Source organism: Chroicocephalus ridibundus, unplaced genomic scaffold (assembly GCF_963924245.1).
Source record: "Chroicocephalus ridibundus unplaced genomic scaffold, bChrRid1.1 SCAFFOLD_757, whole genome shotgun sequence".
NCBI classification, from domain to species: Eukaryota; Metazoa; Chordata; class Aves; order Charadriiformes; family Laridae; genus Chroicocephalus; species Chroicocephalus ridibundus.
In genome coordinates this window covers 1-19,097 of record NW_026961565.1, presented here as the reverse complement: position 1 = coordinate 19,097, position 19,097 = coordinate 1, and the positions used below count along the sequence as shown (strand labels likewise).

General features: G+C 66.4%; 2 protein-coding genes across 2 annotated transcripts; one reads left to right on the top strand and one right to left on the bottom strand.

Moving 5' to 3' along the window:
* Positions 1-9: 9 nt before the first annotated feature.
* LOC134509485 (potassium voltage-gated channel subfamily A member 7-like) lies at positions 10-13,044 on the bottom strand (the record flags this gene model as incomplete). The annotated part of the gene is made up of 7 exons (XM_063322031.1): positions 11,394-13,044; positions 6,263-7,054; positions 3,364-3,685; positions 2,684-2,730; positions 1,198-1,277; positions 1,024-1,081; positions 10-72 (listed from the first exon to the last, which is right to left on the bottom strand). Coding segments are annotated over exons 1-7 (1,881 nt in total), but the record flags the coding sequence as incomplete, so codon positions are not given.
* A 1,347-nt stretch (positions 13,045-14,391) lies between these two features.
* Positions 14,392-18,384, top strand: LOC134509486 (U1 small nuclear ribonucleoprotein 70 kDa-like). Its single transcript, XM_063322033.1, is given in 8 exon segments — positions 14,392-14,736; positions 15,700-15,856; positions 15,946-15,964; positions 15,966-16,013; positions 16,366-16,421; positions 16,548-16,611; positions 17,496-17,558; positions 17,696-18,384. Coding segments are annotated over 7 exon segments (675 nt in total). The 5' UTR covers positions 14,392-14,736; positions 15,700-15,710; the 3' UTR covers positions 17,975-18,384.
* The last annotated feature ends 713 nt before the right edge of the window (positions 18,385-19,097 follow it).

Sequence of the window (19,097 nt, the reverse complement as noted above, 5' to 3'; positions counted from 1 at the left end):
CACCTTGGCCTTGAACTGCTCGGGGCGCAGGCGGCCGCGGGAGATGCCCAGTTGGTTGGTGAAGACGACGAGCTGGGGGGGGGGGGGGGCAAAAAAAGCCGGGGGGGGGGGCGGTCAGTGGGGTCTGGGGTGGGTGGGGCAAAAAGGGGGGGGTCAGTGGGGTTTGGGGGGTCTGGGGGGAGCCCAGAGGGAGACGGAGGGCCCTGGCGGGGGGTGTCAGTGAGGTTTGGAGAGTCTGGGGGGGGGGTTAGAAGGTCGGGGGGGGGGCAAAAAGGGGGGGTCAGTGGGGTTTGGAGGGTCTGGGGGGGGGTTAGGAGGTCGGGGGGGGGCAAAAAGGGGGGGTCAGTGGGGTTTGGGGGGGGCTCTGGGGGGGTTTAGGGGGTCTGGGGGATGCAAAAAGGGGGGGTCAGTGGGGTTTGGGGGGGCTCTGGGGGGTTTAGGGGGTCTGGGGGATGCAAAAAGGGGGGGTCAGTGGGGTTTGGGGGGGCTCTGGGGGGGTTTAGGAGGTCTGGGGGATGCAAATGGGGGGGTCAATGGAGTTTGGGGGGGTTGAGGAGGTCGGGGGGGCAAAAAGGGGGGGTCAGTGGGGTTTGGGGGGGCTGTGGGGGGGGTTTAGGAGGTCGGGGGGGCAAAAAGGGGGGGTCAGGGGGGTTTGGGGGGCCCTGGGGGTGTCAGTGGGGTTTGCGGGGGGGGGGGCCAAGGGATCAGTGGGGTTCTGAGGGGGTTTAGTGAGTGGCGTTGGGGGGGGCAAAAGGAGGGTGTCAGTGGGGTTTGGGGGGGGGCCGGGGGGGGGTGGGGTTCAGTGGCATCTTGCGGGGGGGGCCTGGGGGGGTTCCAGGGGGAGCGGAAGGGGGTCAGCTGGCTCCTGGGGGGCCCCCAGTGGGGGGCTCAATGGGTTTTGGAGGGGGGGGGGGGGCCACACAGGGTTTGGGGGGGGGCCCGAGGGGTCATTGGGGTGGGTGGGGGGGTCACAGGGTTTGGGGGGGGCCCCATGGGGGGTCCTGGGGGGGCGGGGGGGTCTACCTTATACCCATCGCTCTGCAGCTGCTTCAGCTTCTTGGGGATCTCGGGGTACAAAATCCTGGCGGGGGGGAGGGAAGGGAGAATAGAAATGAGGGGGGGGCACCCCAAAATAGCACCCAGGACCGCCCCCCACCCTCCTGTGCCCCTGTCCCCCCCCCCGTCCCCCCCCCTCACCTCCAGTCATCGGGGCCGGTGGGAAACACCTTCCCCGACTTGGTGGTGATGAGGGTCCCGTCCAGGTCGAAGCCGGCGATCTTGGGGGGGGGGGGGCACGGGGGAGTTAAGGGTCATCCCCAAAAAAAAAGGGGGGGGGTCCCAGGAAAATGGTTGCCCCACCCCCTGAAAAAAAAGTCCCCCAAAAATAAAGGGGGGGCCCCCCAAAACAGGGCGGGGGGGGGACGTACCTGAGCGCTGGGGAGCAGGCCGGGGGGGGTGAAGACGAGGAGGGAGCTGTGCTGCTCCCACGCGCCGCGGGGGGGGGACAGAGGTTTGGGGGGGCCCCCCCGGAGTGGGGGGGGGGGGATGGGGGGGGGCTGCTGGGGGGGCCGTTTCGGGGGGCGGGGGGACCCCTCAAAGTGGAGCTGGTGGGGGTAAAGGCCGTTGACCAAGCAGAGGGTCTGGCCGGGGCGGAGGGTGGCGCGACCCCCCCGGCCCAGCGGTGCCCCCCCCACAGAAGTGGGGTTCACGCCTCGCTGTTGGGGGGGGGGGGGGGGGGGGAGATAGCGTCAGAGGGGGGTCCCAAAAACCCCTGGGGTCCCCCCCCATCAATCGCTCCCCTAACACCTTTATCCCCCCCCAGCTGCTGCAAACCCCCCCCCCTCCAATTTGCCCCGTGCCCCCCCCCCAAATTGCCCTGAGACCCGCAATTCCCCCCCTCCTAAAATGATCCCCCCCCCCAAACACCCCCCAGGGCCCCCCCAGTGCCCCCCCCAAACCCCCCCGGACCCCTTAAAAACCCCCAGGGGCCCCCAACAGCCCCCGCCCCCCCCTCCCCAAACACCCCCAGGGCCCCCCCAATGCCCCCCCCACCCCTTAATACCCCCCAGGGCCCCCCAACTGCCCCTGCCCCCCCCTCTCCAAACACCCCCAGGGCCCCTCACTACCCCCACGACCCTCCCAGGCCCCCCCCTACATCCAGCCCCCCCCCCCCCAAACTCCAGCCCCCTCCAAAAGCCCCATAACCCCCCCAAATCTCCCCCAGACCCCTCTCAGGGCCCCCCGAAGCCCCACAGAGCCCCCCCAAACACCCTTAGGCCCCCCCGAATGCCTCAGGGCCCCCCCCCCAATACCCCCAGCCCCCCCCCAAGCCCTCCGTACCCCCTTACTATGCCCCCAGGGCCCCCCCCAAAACACCTTTGGCCCCCCCAAACCCCCTCAGGGCCCCCCTTAAAGACCCCCAGCCCCCCCCCAAACCTCCCAGCCCCCCCCCAAAGACCCCAAGACCCCCCCGCCCCAAACCTCCCAGCCCCCCCCAAAGACCCCCAGACCCCCCCCCCCCCAAACCTCCCAGTCCCGTCCCCCAGCCGTCCCCCAACCACCCCCCAGGCCCCCCTTAAAGACCCCTAGGCCCCCCCTAAATCCCCCTCAGGCTCCCCCAGCCCCCCCCCAACCCCCCCCCCCAGGACCCTCATCATACCCCCAGGGCCCCCCCAAACCCCACCTGGGTGACCAGGGCCGTGCCCTCGGCGTAGTTGGCCACAATCTCCACTGCAAGGGGCGGGGGGGGTGAGAAATTGGGACCCCGGGACTCCCCCCCAATGCAGGAGAAGGCCGGGGGGGGGGGCCCAGGGGGTGTCCCCGGTCCCTCGGTGTGTGTGGGGGGAGGTCCGGAGGGGCTCCCGGTGTCCCGCGGATTGAGCCTGGGGGGCGTCTGAGGGGAGACTGGGGGGTCCCGGGGGTCCCGAGGGGCTCCCGGTGTCCCGGGATAGAGCCTGGGGGGGTCTGGGGGGAGACTGGGGGTCCCGAGGGGCTGCCGGTGCCCCGGGGCTGGCTCTGGGGGATCCCGGGGAGGCGCTGAGGGGCTGCCGATGCCCCGGGGCTGAGCCCCGGGAGGGGGGGGTCTGGGGGTTCCCGAGGGGCTCCCAGTGCCCCGGGAGTGAGCCCAGAGGGGGTCTGGGGGCTGCCGGTGCCCCGGGGCCCGGTCTCGGGGGGAGACTGGGGGGTCCCGACGGGGGCCTGAGGGGCGCCCGGTGTCCCGGGACTGAGCCCAGGGGGGATCTGGGGGCTCCTGGTGCCCCGGAGCTGGTTCTAGGGGGAGACTGGGGGGTTCCGAGTGGCTCCCGGGGCCGGGGCTGAGGGTACCCGGGAGTCACTGAAGGGCTCCCGGGGGGTTCCCGGTACCGGACGCACCCTGGCCGCGGGAGCACTTGCGGTCGGTGATGCCGGTGAGCGGCCCCCGGCCCAGCACCACGGTCTCGCCGTCGGGCAGCGGCACCGGCCCCCCCGCGCCCCGCAGCTCGCACCGCATCGCTCCCGCTCCCGCTCCCGCTCCCGCTCCCGCTCCGCCGGCCAGAGCCGCCGCTTCCGGTCCCCCGTCCTCTGCTTCCGGTCCCCCGTCCGCCGCTTCCGGTCTCTCCACTCCGCCGCTTCCGGTGGATGGTGGCGCCATGGCGCCCCCCTGGCGGCGGAGTGCGGGGTCGGTCCTCCGGCGGGGGGCCGGGTGCTGCCGGGGAGGGTGGGGAAGACCGGGGGGCACTGGGAGGGACTGGGAGGGACTGGGGGGGACACTAGGGGGGGGGTGGGCACGGGGGGGCGTTAGGGGGAAGTGGGAAAGACTGGGAGGGACTGGGGGAGGACTGGGAGAGGCGGGGGGGATCACTGGGGGGCACTGGGAGGCACTGGGAGGCACTGGGAAAGGCTGGGGGGGCACTGGTTTGGACTGGGAGGGGCTGGGGGACACTGTGAGGGACTGAGAGGGCGTGGGAGAGGCTGGGGGGGGTACTGGGGGGCACTGGGAGGGACTGGGAGAGGCTGGGGAAGGGACTGGGGGGAACTGTGAAGTGCCGGGGGTGGGGGGGGGCACTGGGAGGGACTGGTTTGGACTGGGAGGGGGCACTGGTGGGACTGGCTCCCCCCCCAGCCCCGGCCGCAGCCTCAGCAGGAGCCACAGCCAGGACGGGCCCGGCCTCGCACGAGGGTCCCCGTGACCCCCCTGGCTTCGTATGAGGGTCCCTATGACCCCCCCCCCCTCGCACAAGGACCCTCGTGACCCCCCCCCCCCGTCCTCACACAAGGGTCCCCGTGACCCCCCCCCTCTCTTGCACGACGACCCTTGTGACCCCCCCCCATCCTTGCACAACGGTCCCTGTGACCCCCCCCGGCCTCATCTGAGGGTCCCTGTGACCCCCCCTCCTCGCACGAGAACCCCTGTGACCCCCCCCCCCCGTCTTCACACGAGGATCCCCATGACCACCCCCCTGCACGAGGACCCTCGTGCCCCCCCCCCGGCCTCGCACAAGGGCCCCCATGACACCCCCCCTCCTTCTGACACAAGGACCGTCATGACCCCCCCCCCCCCATCGTTGCACGAGGGTCCCCGTGACCCCCCCCGGGCTCATATGAGGGTCCCCGTGACCCCCCCCTCTGCCACCAACTGTCACCTTTATTGGCCCCGGGGGCCACCGCGAGCGCAGGGGACACTCGGTGTCACTGTGTTTGTCCCGTTGTCGTGTCACCCCCCCCATACACACACACACACACTCTCTCGTGCGTCGCACGAGGGTCCGTGCGGGATCTGGTTCCCGGATGCCACCGCGGCCACCGGTGAAACCCAAGACGGTGCCGGGGGGGGGGGGGGGGTGGGGTGTGACAAGGTGGGGGGGAGGGTGCTGGTGTGAGCACCCGCTCGTGCGACAGCCTGGCTGGGGGAGGGGGGGCTCCACGTGCGCCCTCCTGCACCCCCCCGTGTCTCCTCGTGCGTGCTCCTGCGGCCTCGTGCAACACCCCCCCACCCCCCCGTGCGGCCTCGTGCGTCCTCGTGTAGCCACGGCCGCGCTCGTGCGTCCTCGTGCAACCCCCCCCGTGTGTCCTCGTGTGTCCTCCTGCAGCCGTGGGCATGCTCGTGCGTCCTCGTGCATCACCGTGTGTCCTCGTGCGCCCTCGTGCACGCTCACGGGTCCTTCTGCGCGCTCGCCTGTCCCCGCGCTTCCTCGTGCAGCCGGCGGCCCCCTCGTGCGCGCTTGTCCTTGTGCGCCCTGACGTCTCTTCGCGCGTCCCCGTCGTGCCCCCTTGTCCGTCCTCGTGCGCCCTCGTGCGCCCCCGTTTGTCGTTGTGCCCCCTCATTCGTCCTTGTGCCCACTCGTGCCCCCTCGTTGGTTCTCGTGCATGCTTGTGCACGCTCCTTTATCCTCGTGGCCCCTCGTGCCCCCCGGGTTGTCCTCGTGCCCCCTCCTTTGTCCTCGTGCCCCCTCGTGCGCTTGTACGCGCTCACTTATCCTCGTGCCCCCCGATTGTCCTCGTGCCCCCCGATTGTCCTCGTGCACCCTCGTGTGCCCTCATTTATCCTCGTGTCCCCTCGTTTGTCCTTGTGCATCCTCGTGCCCGCTCATGCCCCCCCGGTTGTCCCCGTGCCCCCTTGCGCACGCTCGTTTACCCTCGTGCCCCCTCGTGCCCCCCTGATTTTCCTCGTGCCCCCTCGTTTGTCCCCGTGCCCCCCCGATTGTCCTCGTGCCCCCTCGTTTGTCCTCGTGCGTCCTCGTGCGTCCTTGTGCCCGCTCACTTACCCTCGTGCCCCCTCATTTACCCTCGTGCCCCCCCGATTGTCCTCGTGCCCCCTCGTTTGTCCTCGTGCGTCCTTGTGCCCCCCCCGATTGTCCTTGTGCATCCTCGTGCCCCCCCGATTGTCCTCGTGCGTCCTCGTGCCCGCTCATTTACCCTCCTGCCCCCCCGATTGTCCTCGTGCATCCTCGTGCCCCCCCGATTGTCCTCGTGCGTCCTCGTGCCCCCCCTGATTGTCCTCGTGCCCCCTCATTTACCCTCGTGCCCCCCCGATTGTCCTTGTGCCCCCTCGTTTGTCCTCGTGCATCCTCGTGCCCCCCCCGATTGTCCTCGTGCCCGCTCATTTACCCTCGTGCCCCCCCCGATTGTCCTCGTGCGTCCTCGTGCCCGCTCATTTACCCTCCTGCCCCCCCCCCGATCGTCCTCGTGCCCCCCTCCCCTCCCCCTCCCCCCCCCCCCCAAATCTCACACCTGGGTGACCAGCCTCCCCCCCTGCCCCCCCCCCCGCCTCCCCGTCCAGCACCCCCCCTTCCCCCCCGGCCTTGGGGGGCCGCCCGGGGGAGGGGGGCGGGGGGTGGTAGGGGCAGGGGGGGGCGGGGGCGTACTCCCCCCCCTCCTCCCCCCGCAGCTCCCGCCGGTAGAAGTAGCTGAAGTTGGAGACGATGACGGGGACGGGGAGGGAGATGGTGAGGACGCCGGCGATGGCGCAGAGGGACCCCACCAGCTTCCCCCCGACGGTGACGGGGGCCATGTCCCCGTAGCCCACCGTGGTCATGGTGACCACGGCCCACCAGAAGGCCTGGGGGATGGAGGTGAAGGAGGTGGCGGCGTCTTCGGCCTCGGCGAAGTAGACGGCGCTGGAGAAGAGGACGACGCCGATGAGGAGGAAGAAGATGAGGAGCCCCAGCTCCCTCATGCTGGCCCGCAGCGTCTGGCCCAAGATCTGCAGGCCGGTGGAATGGCGGGATAACTTGAACACCCGGAAAACCCGCACCAGACGGATGACGCGGAGGATGGCCAGGGACATGGCGGGTTGGCCCACGCCCCGCTGCCGGGCTAATTCCGTCCCCAGGGCTACGAAATAAGGGGCGATGGCTACCAAGTCGATGAGGTTCATGGCGTTGCGGAAGAAGGCGGTTTTGCTGGGACTGGCCAAAAGGCGAACGAGCAGCTCCAGGGAGAACCAGCAGATGCAGACGGTCTCCACCACGAAGAAGGGGTCGGTCAGGCTGCCCCGCGGCGGGGGGGACGCGGTCGGGGGCGGCAGCGGGGGCGGGGAGGAGGCGTTGAGGGGGGCGGAGACGGGGTCTGGGGTCTGGGGAGGGAGATATGGGGGGGGGGGGAAGGGTTAGGGGGTGCGGGGGGTGGACACCGGGAGGGGGGGTGGGGGGCAGAGATCGCCCAGACCCCCCGGGTCCACCATCCGCCGTGGGTCAATGGGGTTAGAGCCCAGCCAGACCCCCAGATCCACCACCCGCCGTGGGTCAATGGGGGTCAGAGCCCGCCCAGACCCCCAGATCCACCACCCACCGTGGGTCACTGGGGGTCAGAGCCCACCCAGACCACCAGATCCACCACCCACCGTGGGTCAATGGGGTTAGAGCCCGCCCAGACCCCCAGATCCACCATCCGCCGTGGGTCAATGGGGGTCAGAGCCCGCCCAGACCCCCAGATCCACCACCCACCGTGGGTCACTGGGGGTCAGAGCCCAGCCAGACCCCCAGATCCACGGCCCACCGCGGGGGAATGGGGGTCAGAGCCCAGCCAGACCCCCAGATCCACCACCCACCGTGGGTCGATGGGGTTAGAGCCCACCCAGACCCCCAGACCCACCACCCACCGTGGGTCAATGGGGGTCAGAGCCCACCCAGCCCCCCAGATCCACCACCCGCCGTGGGTCAATGGGGTTAGAGCCCTCCCAGACCCCCAGATCCACCACCCACCGTGGGTCAATGGGGTTAGAGCCCACCCAGACCCCCAGATCCATCACCCACCGTGGGTCACTGGGGGTTAGAGCCCACCCAGACCCCCAGATCCACCACCCACCGTGGGTCAATGGGGGCCAGAGCCCAGCCAGACCCCCAGATCCACCACCCACCGTGGGTCAATGGGGTCAGAGCCCACCCAGACCCCCAGATCCACCACCCACCGTGGGTCAGTGGGGGTTAGAGCCCACCCAGACCCCCAGATCCACCACCCACCGTGGGTCAATGGGGGCCAGAGCCCACCCAGCCCCCCAGATCCACCACCCACTGTGGGTCAATGGGGTTAGAGCCCACCCAGACCCCCAGATCCACCACCCGCCGTGGGTCAATGGGGTTAGAGCCCACCCAGACCCCCAGATCCACCACCCACCGTGGGTCAATGGGGTTAGAGCCCACCCAGACCCCCAGATCCACCACCCACCGTGGGTCAATGGGGTTAGAACCCACCCAGACCCCCAGATCCACCACCCACCGTGGGTCAATGGGGGCCAGAGCCCACCCAGACCCCCAGATCCACCACCCGCCGTGGGTCAATGGGGTTAGAGCCCACCCAGACCCCCAGATCCACCACCCACCGTGGGGGAATGGGGGTCAGAGCCCACCCAGACCCCCAGAACCACCACCCACCGTGGGGGAATGGGGGTCAGAGCCCAGCCAGACCCCCAGATCCACCACCCACCGTGGGTCAATGGGTTTAGAGCCCACCCAGCCCCCCAGATCCACCACCCACCGTGGGTCACTGGGGGTCAGAGCCCACCCAGACCCCCAGATCCACCACCCACCGTGGGTCACAGGGGTTAGAGCCCACCCAGACCCCCAGATCCACCACCCACCGTGGGTCAATGGGGTTAGAGCCCACCCAGACCCCCAGATCCACCACCCGCCGTGGGTCACTAGGGTTCAGAGCCCACCCAGACCCTCAGATCCACCACCCGCCGTGGGTCACTAGGGTTCAGAGCCCACCCAGACCCCCAGATCCACCACCCGCCGTGGGTCGTGGAGGGTTAGAGCCCACCCAGATGGTTGGGTGCCCTCCCTGGGGTGATGGATGGGGTTAGAGCCCACCCAGACCCCCAGACCCACCACCCACAATGGATTTATATGGGGGGTAGAGCCCACCCAAATGCCTGGGCCCCAGGAGATGGAGAAGGAGGGGAAGGAGGAAGAAGAGGAGGAAGAGCAAGAAGAAAAAGAAGAGCGTGAGCAGAGGAAGAAGAGGAGAAAGGGTAGGGGCAGAGAAAGAGAAGGAGGAAGAAGAGGAGAAAGAGAAAGAAAACGAGGAAGAGTAGGAGCAGAGAAAGAGGAGGAGGACGAGGAAGAGGAAGAGGAGGAGGAAGAGGAAGAGGAAGAGGAGGAGAAACAGAAGAATGACAACAAGGAATAGCAGGAATAGGAAGAGCAAAATGATGAAGATGAGGAGGAGAAGAATAAAAAAGAAAAGGAGGAAGAGAAGGACTAAGACAACGAAGAAGGAAGAGGACGAAAAAAATGGAAAATGATGGTGATGATGATGATGAAAAGAAAAATAAGAATAAAAAGAATGAGAACAATGATAAGGATGATGATGAGGAGGATGAGGACGACGAGGAAGCGGCTAAGAAGGGAATATGATGATGAGAAGCTGAAGGAGGATGATGGGGATGACGAGGACATTAGTGATGAGAGATGGAGGAAAGGAGGATGATGAAGGGCTGAAGATGATGAGGAAGAATGGGAAAATAGGAAGAAAAGCAGAAATGAAAAAAGATGTGAAGGGAGTGATGAAGATGATGACGATAAGAGGATAAAGAAAAGAAACACAATGAAAGGAAGGTTGAAGATGTTGGTGATGAGAAGGTTGAGAAGCGTGAAGATGAAGAGGAGGAGTGGTGACGAGGAGGAGGGTGATCAAGAGGATGAGGATGGCAAGGATGAGGACGGTGATGATGAGGATGGTGGGGACGATGAGGAAGATTTGCGGGGGGGGAACTCATTTGCAGCGAGGGCTCCCAGGCTGGAACTGAAGCGGAGTCTCCAGGCGGGAGGAAGAGGAGGAGGAGGAGGAGGCTGACAAAAAGAGTGAGGAACAAAAAGACGAGGATGATGATGATGAAGATTATGAGAAAAGTTGTGATGAGAAAAAAATGGAGAAGATGGAGGAGGACGAGGAGAATAAAGATGACGATGACGATGGTGACAAGCAAGAGAAGGAAGAGGATAACGACAGTGGTGAGGATGACGATGGTGAGAACGACGATGATGAAGATGGTGAGGATGAAAATGCGGATGATGAGGTTGAGGATGGGGAGGAGGAGGGTGGGGATGGAGACGATGAAGAGGAGGATGGGGAGGAGGATGACGTCGAGGATGGGGAGGATGAGAATGAAGAGGATGAGGATGGGGAGGAGGATGATGAGGTGGAGCATCATAAGTGAGGAGGAAGATGGTGAGGATGAGGAAGGTGGGGCTGAGGATACAAAGGATGGTGAGGATGAGGATGATGAAGTTGAGCATGGTGAGGATGAAGATGGTGAGGATGAGGGTGATGGGGCTGAGAATCATGCGGATGAGGATGGTGGGAAAGGAGATTGTGTGGATGAGGATGATGAGGCTGAGGATGAAGAAAGTGAGGATGAGGAGGGTGGGGCTGAAGATACCAAGGATGGTGAGGATGAGGAGGTTGAGGATGGTAAGAGTGAGGATGAGGATGGTGAGGATGAGGATGGTGAGGAGGAGGATCCTAAGGGCGAGGATGAAGGTGGTGAGGATGAGGAAGGTGCTGAGGATACTGAGGATGGGGAGGATGAGGATGGGGAGGATGAGGATGGTGAGTTTAAGGATCATAAGGGTGAAGCTGAGGATGGTGAGGATGAGGAAGGGGAGGCTGAGGATACCAAGGATGGGGAGGATGAGGATGACAAGGTTGAGGAGGAGCGTGGTGAGGATGAAGGTGCTGAGGATGGGGAGGATGAGGATGGCGAGGACGAGGATGAAAAGGTTGAGGATCATGAGGATGGTGAGGATGAGGATGGCGAGGATGAGGATGAAGAGGTTGAGGATCATGAGGATGAGGATGAGGGTGGTGAGGATGAGGGTGGCGAGGACGAGGATGAAAACGTTGAGGATCATGAGGATGGTGAGGATGAGGATGATGAGGTTGAGGGTCAGAAGCATGAGGATGAAGACGACTAGGTTGAGAATCATAAGGGTGGGGATGAGGATGGTGAGGATGAGGATGAAAAGGTTGAGGATCATGAGGGTGAGGATGAGGATGGCGAGGATGAGGATGGCGAGGACGAGGATGAAAAGGTTGAGGATCATGAGGGTGGTGAGGATGAGGATGATGAGGTTGAGGGTCAGAAGCATGAGGATGAAGACGACTAGGTTGAGAATCATAAGGGTGGGGATGAGGATGGTGAGGGTGAGGATGAAAAGGTTGAGGATCATGAGGATGAGGATGAGGGTGGTGAGGATGAGGGTGGTGAGGATGAGGATGGCGAGGACGAGGATGAAAAGGTTGAGGATCATGAGGATGGTGAGGATGAGGATGATGGGGTTGAGGGTCAGAAGCATGAGGATGAAGACGACTAGGTTGAGAATCATAAGGGTGGGGATGAGGATGGTGAGGGTGAGGCCGAGGAGGGTGAGGCTGAGGAAGGTGAGGCCGAAGACCGCGTACCCGCCACTCACCTGAGCTGCCCCCTCCCCTCCGACCCGGAACTGGGGCAGGGTCTCCAAGCAGAAGACCACGATGGAGACGAGGATGACGAGGACGGAGAGCAAGGCCACGGCGCGGGCGGCCGGCGAACTCTCGGGGTGTTCGCACAACAGCCACGCCCGGCGCTGCAACCTCCCGCCGGGCAGAGGCTGGGCCACCTCCACCGCGAAGCCTTCGGCCTCGCGCAGCCTTCCTTCGGCTTCGGCTCCCAACTGGTAGAAACGTAACTCTTCCAAGAAGACGTCTAAGGGGACGTCGGGCGGGCGGCGGAGTCTTCCTCCCGATTGGTAATAGTAGAGGACGGCGCCGAAGGCTCCCCGGTGGCGGTCGAAGAAATACTCGCGGCGTTGGGGGTCGAAGTAGCGGCGGCGGCGCCGGGGGTCGCCCAAAAGGGTGTCGGGGAAACGGAGGAGGGTCCTCCCCAAGGTCTCGAACCGCCGCCCCGCCACGTTGATGGCCACCCGTTCGCAACAGCCCACCGGTTCCCCCATGGCCGGGGGACCCCCGCTGGGGGGGAAAGAAGGGGGGGATGGGCCCGAGGGCAGGGTGGGGGTGGGGGTGGGGGGTGGGGCGCGGCTACGGAGCTGGGGGACCCCTAAACTCTTAGGGGTCTACGGCGTTGGGGGACCTTCAAGGTCCTTGGGGGTCCTTCAGGGCTCTACAGTGTTGGAGGAACCTCGAGGTCCTACAGGGGGGTCAACGGGTTGGGGGGGGGGGGGGGCCTCAAGGTTCTTGGGGGTCCCACAAGGGCCCTAGAGATATGGGGGGGCCCCTAAACTCTTGGGGGTCTACAGCGTTGGGGGATCTTGGAGGTCGTTGAAGGTCCCGCAAGGGGTCTACAGATATGGGGGACCCTCAAGATCCTTGGGGGTCTCACAGGGGGTCTCCAGCAATGGGGGGCCCTCGAGATCCTTGGGGGTCCCACGAGGGCCCTAGAGATATGGGGGGGACCCTAAACTCTTGGGGGTCTACAATGTTGGGGGACCTTCAAGGTCCTTGGGGGTCCGATGGGGTTTACAGAGTTGGAGGAACCTCGAGGTCCTACAGGGGGTCGGCAGATTACGGGGGTCCCTCGAGGTCCGTGGGGGTCCTACGGGGACCCTACAGATATGGGGCACCCCCTAAGCTTTTGGGGGTCCCACAGGAACCCCGCGGTGATGGAGGACCCTCAAGGTGCTTGGGGGTCCCACAGGACCCCTACAGATATGGGGCACCCCCTAAAATCTTGGGGGTCTTGGAGGGGTCTACAGCTTCGGGGGACCCTCGAGGTCCTTGGGGGGGTCCCCAGAGATGTGGGGCACCCCCTAAACACTTGGGGGTCCCACAGGAACCCTACGGCGATGGAGGAACCTCAAGGTGCTTGGGGGTCCCACAGGGCCCCTACAGATATGGGGCACCCCCAAAGTCTTTGGGGGTCCCACAGGGTCCCCCCTTGTGTTACCGGGTCACCCCCCCTCCCTCCAGGACCCCCCAGGCCTCCTCTGGCTGTGGGTCTCCTGTCACCGGGGCACCCCCGAACCTGCCGTCACCCGTCACCGGGTGTCCCCAACCCCGATCACCGGGTGTCCCCAACACCACCGTCCCCCTGTCACCAGGGCATCCCCCGCCCCGTCACCGGGTGTCCCCGACCCCTGTCACCAGGTGTCCCCCCCCCTGACGCTCAGGTGTCCCCAACCCCTGTCACCCTTCACTGGGTGTCCCCGACCACTGTCCCCTTGTCACCAGGTGTGTCCCCCCAGGTGTCCCCAACCCCTGTCACCCTTCACCGGCTGTCCCCCCCTGTCACCCGGCTGTCCCCAACCACTGTCCCCTTGTCACCCGGGTGCCCCCAACCCCTGTCACTGGGTGTTCCCAATCCCTGTCACCCTTCACCGGGTGTCCCCCCCTGTCACTGGGTGTCCCCAACCCCTGTCCCTGGGTGTCCCCCCCCGTCCCCTGGGGTGTCCCCAACCCCTGTCCCCCGTCACCGGGTGTCCCCGACCCCGCCGTCCCGCTGTCACCGCCGCCGTCCCGTAAACAGGGTGGCCCCGCGGTGTCGGGTTCCCCCCCGCGGGCTAAAAATAACGGGGTGGGGGGGGGGTTGGGGGGGGGGGGAGGTGGGTGCCCGGACGCCTGGGTCCTCTCCGGGCCCTGCCCCCCCCCCCCCCCTTGTCACCCGCTGTCCCCAAGGAGGGGACCCAGGTGTCCGAGGCCGTGTCAGCCCCCCATGGCGACAACGAGGCGGGGGGGGGGGGGGAAGGGGGGGGGGGGTGTCACCCTGGTTGCTGTGGGGTGATGGGGGGGGGGTGGGGTGGGTGTGTCATCCTCGTTGCCATGGCAACGGCACGCTGTTGTCACCCTCATGGCTGGGGATGGGATGGGGAGGGGGGGACACCCCGCTTGCTACGGGGTGATGGGGGGGGTGGGGGTGTCACACACACCACCACCCCCCCCCCGCCCCCCCCGGTTGCTACGGCAACAAAAAGAGGTGTCACCCTGGTTGCTATGGGGAGGGGGTTGTGTCACCCTGGTTGCTATGGCAACGGCACGGTGTTGTCTCCCCGGTTGCTACGGCAGGGACACGGGGGGGGGGGTGGGGGGGTGGGGTGTCACCCCCAGTTGCTATGGCAACGGCACAGGGAGACAGCCTGGTTGCTATGGGACCGTCGGGGGGGGGGGAGGCGACACCGCTCGTCACCTCCCGGTTGCTATGGCAACGAAAAAAAAGGGTGACATCCCGGTTGCTATGGCAACGGCGGGGGGGGGGGGGGGGGATGGGGGTGTCGCCCCCGGTTGTTGTGGGGCAGGGACAGGGGGTGACACCCCGGATTCTGTGGCAAGGACCGGAGGGTGTGTGTGGAGGGGTGTGTGTGTGTGTCACCCTGGTTGCTATGACAACGAAACGGGGTGTCCCCCTGGTTGCCATGGGAGGGAGGGGTGGTGGGGGGGGTGTCACCCCGGTTGCTATGACAATGAGACGGGGTTGCCCCCCCACACACACACCCCCGGTTGCTAGGAGACCCCCGAGCCGCTCTCCCGGTTGCTATGGCGGCGTGTCCCCTCCCCGTTGCTATGGCGGGGCTGGGGGGGGCGGGGCCTCCCCGTCGCTACGGCGGGGACTCTTTCTCCCCCCCCCTCCCCTCCCCGCGCCCCGGCGGAGGGATCTGCCTCGCGCTTTCGCCGCGCAAGCCTCGCTCCTCCCTCCCGCTGGCTCCGCCCCTTCCTCCTCCGCCGCAACGAGTCCCGGCTCCCGCCGCGGTGCTGCGGCCGCGCGTGCGCAGAGCGGCGCGGAGCGGCCAGGCCCGAGCGGGCGGAGGGAGCGCGAGCGCCCGAGGGGTCCGTGACCGGGGGGGGGGGGGGGGCGGTGTCACGAGGGGCGGGGCGGGGGGGGGGGGGGGGGGGTGGTCGTGGGTGGGGGGGGGGAGGGGAAGGGTCCATGGTGGGGGGGCTGGGGGAGGAGAGGGGCCTGGGGGGGGCGGGAAGGGCCTGGTGAGGGGATGGGCCCCGGTGTGGGCCTGGGGTGGGGGGGCGGTGGGGCCTGGGAGCCCTGGGGGGGGGTCAGGTGTGGGGCTGGGGGGGATCGGTGTGGGGTTATGGGGTTCCGGGGGAGTCAGGTGTGAGGCCTGGGGGGGTCCCGATGTGGGATTATGGGGGTGTGGGGGGTGTCAGGTGTGGGGTTACGGGGGCCTGGGCGTTCCGCAGGGGTCAGGTGTGGGGCTGGGGGAGTCGCTGGGGGGTCATGGGGTCCCGGGGGGGGGTCAGGTGTGGGACTGCGGGGGGCCTGAGGGGCCCGCTGTGGGGTTATAGGGAGCCGAGGGGGTCAGTTGGGGGGTTATGGGGCTTCGGGGGGTGTCCAGTGTTTGGTTATGGGGCAGAGCAGGCCTGAGGGGGGGCTGGTGTGGGGCTGTGGGAGTTTATGGGGGTCAGTGGGGCGCCTGGTGTAGGGTTATGAGGGGCTGGGGGGGGCACGTGGGGTTATGGGGGGGTGGGGGGGGGCCTACTGTGGGGTTATGGGGGGGTGGTTTGGGGCTGGGGAGGGTTCCGGTGTGGGGTTATGGGCTCTCGGAGGGATCGGTGTGGGGCTGGAGGGTTCGGGGGGGGCATCGGTGTGGGGCTGGAAGGGGGGGGATTGGACTGGGGGGGGTTATTGGGGTCTGGGGGGTGGGGGGGGGGCTGGTATGGGGCTGGGGGCTCCGGGGAGGTTCTATGGGGCTTCAGTGGGGGTACGGGGTTTGGGCGGGGGGGGGGAGTATATGGGGGGTGCTGACCCCCCCACTGTGTCCCTCCCCCCCCCCCCAGACGGCCCCACGATGACGCAGTTCCTGCCCCCCAACCTCTTGGCCCTTTTGGCCCCCCGGGACCCCATCCCCTACCTGCCCCCCCTGGAGAAGCTGCCCCACGAGAAGCACCACAACCAGCCCTACAGCGGCATCGCCCCCTACATCCGCGAGTTCGAGGTAGCCCCCCCCCCCCCGCCCCCCCCACCTCCAGCACCCCCTCAACCCCCCCGCCCCCCCACCACTTCACCCCCACATCTCCCCACAGGGACCCCCGTGATGCCCCCCCCACCGCCGACCCGCGCTGAGACGCGGGAGGAACGCATGGAACGGAAGGTACGTCCCGATTCCCGCCCCCCCGAAAAAAAAAAATGGGGTGCAGAGCCCGCTGTGGGGTGCAGCTCCCTCGGCCGTGGGGCTGGGGATGATGGGGGGGGGGGCCCAAAACTGACAGTTGCCCGCCCCCCCCCCCCCCAAATCCTGACCCCAATGCAGTTTTTGGGGGTACGGGGCTGGCCCTCCTCCCCTCTCTCAGGTTTTAGGGGATCCTCCTGGATTTTAGGGATCCCCCTTGGATTTTAGGGACCCCTCCCAGGTTTTGGGGGGGTCTGGGGGCTCCCCTGAGGTCACACCCCTCCCCCCCTTTTTTTTTGGCTCCCTTCCCCCCCCCCCCACCCCCCCAAAACAGCGGCGGGAGAAGATCGAGCGAAGGCAGCAGGAGGTGGAGAGCGAGCTCAAGATGTGTAAGTTTGGGGGGGCTCCTGGGGCGGGGGGGGGATCCCCCTTTTTTCTCTCACCCCGCCCTGAACCCCCCCCTTTTCCTCTGACCCCTCCCGACCCCCCCTTTTCCTCTTGCCCCCCCCCCACCAGGGATCCCCACAACGACCCCAACGCCCAAGGAGACGCCTTCAAGACCCTCTTCGTGGCCAGAGTGGTGAGTGAGCTCCCCCCGATCTTTGGGGTCCTCTGCTAATCTATGGGGCTCCCCCCAATCCTTGGGGGTCCCCCACTTTTTTTGGGGTCCTCCTTTAATCTGTGGGGCTCTCCCCTCATCCTTGGGGTTCACCCCCCTCCCCCCCAATCTGGGGGGGGTCTGCCAAATCCTTGGGGCCTTTTCTAATCTATGGGGCTCCCCCCAAGTCTTGAGGGGTCCCCCACGTCCCTGGGGGCCTCTCCCAATCTTTGGGGTTCCCCCTTAATCTATGGGGGGCCCCTAATCCTTGGGGTTCCCCCCGAAGGGGGTCCCCCTTATCCTTGGGGTCCCCCTTATCCTTGGGGTCCCCCTTATCCTTGGGGTCCTTTCTAATCTATGGGCCTTTCCTGTAATCTGTGGGGCTCCCCTCCAATCCTGGGGGGGTCCCCCCTGTCCTGGGGACCTCCCCAATCTTTGGGTCCCCCCCTAATCTATGGGGGTCCCCTAATCCTTGGGGTGTCCCCCCCCCAAAGGGGTCCCCCTTATCCTCGGGGTCATCTCTAATGTATGGGCCTCTCCTGTGATCTATGGGGCTCCCCTCCCAATCCTGGGGGCTCCCCCCTGTCCTGGGGGCCTCCCCCAATCTTTGGGGTCCCCCCTAATCTATGGGGGTCCCCCTAATCCGTGGGGCCCCCCCCACTACACCGAAGGGGGTCTTCCAAATCCTTGGGGCCCCCTCTGATCTATGGGGCTGTCCCCTAATCTATGGAGATCTCTCTCAGTTTTAAGGGTGGGCACCCAACAATCTGTGGGCCCCCCCCCCAAAATCTGTGGGGCACCCCCCAATCCCTGTGACCCCTGCAATTTGGACGCAACCCCCGCTTTTTCCTTCCCCCCCCCGACAGAACTACGACACGACGGAGTCGAAGCTGCGACGCGAATTCGAGGTCTACGGCCCCATCAAGCGGGTGAGCGCGGGGGTTCCCCCCCCCCCACCACATACACCACCGACACCCCCCTGACACCCCCCCAAACCCCCTTCTTGGCGGGGGGGGACGGCGTGGGCGAGGCTTCCCTTTTTTCACCTTTTCTTCGGAACGCGCAGATCTACATGGTGTACAACAAGCGCTCCGGGAAGCCGCGCGGCTACGCCTTCATCGAGTACGAGCACGAGCGGGACATGCACTGTGAGTACCCCCCGCCGCCGCCCCCCCTTCCCCCCTCCAACCGCATGTCCAACCTCCCAACCGCAGCCCGGCCGGCCCCGGGCCCGGGGGGGGGCCCCCAGGTAAGTACAGGCCGGGGGGGGAGGGGGGGGGAGGAGAGGGGAGGAGACGTACAAGCGACCGAGGTGCCGGGTTGGAGGTGGCTGAGCTCTAGGTGATGGTGGCTACCGACAGCCAAGGCTCCGGGTGACCGAGTTGTAGGCGATGGAGGCAACAGGCGACCGAACTGTAGGCAAGCGTGGCTACCGGCGACCAAGCTATAGGTGGTCGAGGGTACTGGCGACCAAGTCATAGGTGGCCAAGGCTACCGGTGGCTAGGGGTACAGGCGGCCAAGGCTACCGATGGTCAAGGCTGCAGGCGACCAAGTTGTAGGCAATGGGGGCAACAGGCGACCAAACTATAGGCGACCTAGGCTACCGGTGGCCAAGGCTACGGGCAACTGAACTATAGGTGGCCAAGGCTGCCAGTGGCTAGGGGTACCGGCGGCCAAGGCTACCGACGGGCCAAGGCTACAGGCAACCACACTGTAGGCAATGGGGGCAACAGGCGACCAAACTATAGGCAACCTAGGCTACCGGTGGCCAAGGCTACGGGCGACCAAACTACAGGTGGCCAAGGCTGCCGAGTGGCTAGGGGTACAGGTGGCTAAGGCTACCGACGGCCAAGGCTACAGGCAACCACATTGTAGGCAATGGGGGGCAACAGGCGACCAAACTATAGGCAACCAAGGCTACCGGTGGCCAAGGCTACGGGCGACCAACTACAGGTGGCCAAGGCTGCCGGTGGCTAGGGGTACAGGTGGCTAAGGCTACCGACGGCCAAGGCTACAGGCAACCACATTGTAGGCAATGGGGGCAACAGGCGACCAAACTATAGGCAACCAAGGCTACCGGTGGCCAAGGCTACGGGCGACCGAACTATAGGTGGCCAAGGCTACCAGTGGCTAGGGGTACAGGCGGCCAAGGCTGCCGATGGTCAAGGCTACAGGCGACCAAACTACAGGCAACCAAGGCTACTGGCGGCCAAGGCTACTGGCGACTAAACTATAGGTGGCCAAGGCTGCCGGTGGCTAGGGGTACAGGCGGCCAAGGCTACCGACGGCCAAGGCTACAGGCAACCACACTGTAGGCAATGGGGGCAACAGGCGACCAAACTATAGGCAACCAAGGCTACCGGTGGCCAAGGCTACTGGCGACCAAACTATAGGTGGCCAAGGCTGCCGGTGGCTAGGGGTACAGGCGGCCAAGGCTACCGACGGCCAAGGCTACAGGCAACCACAC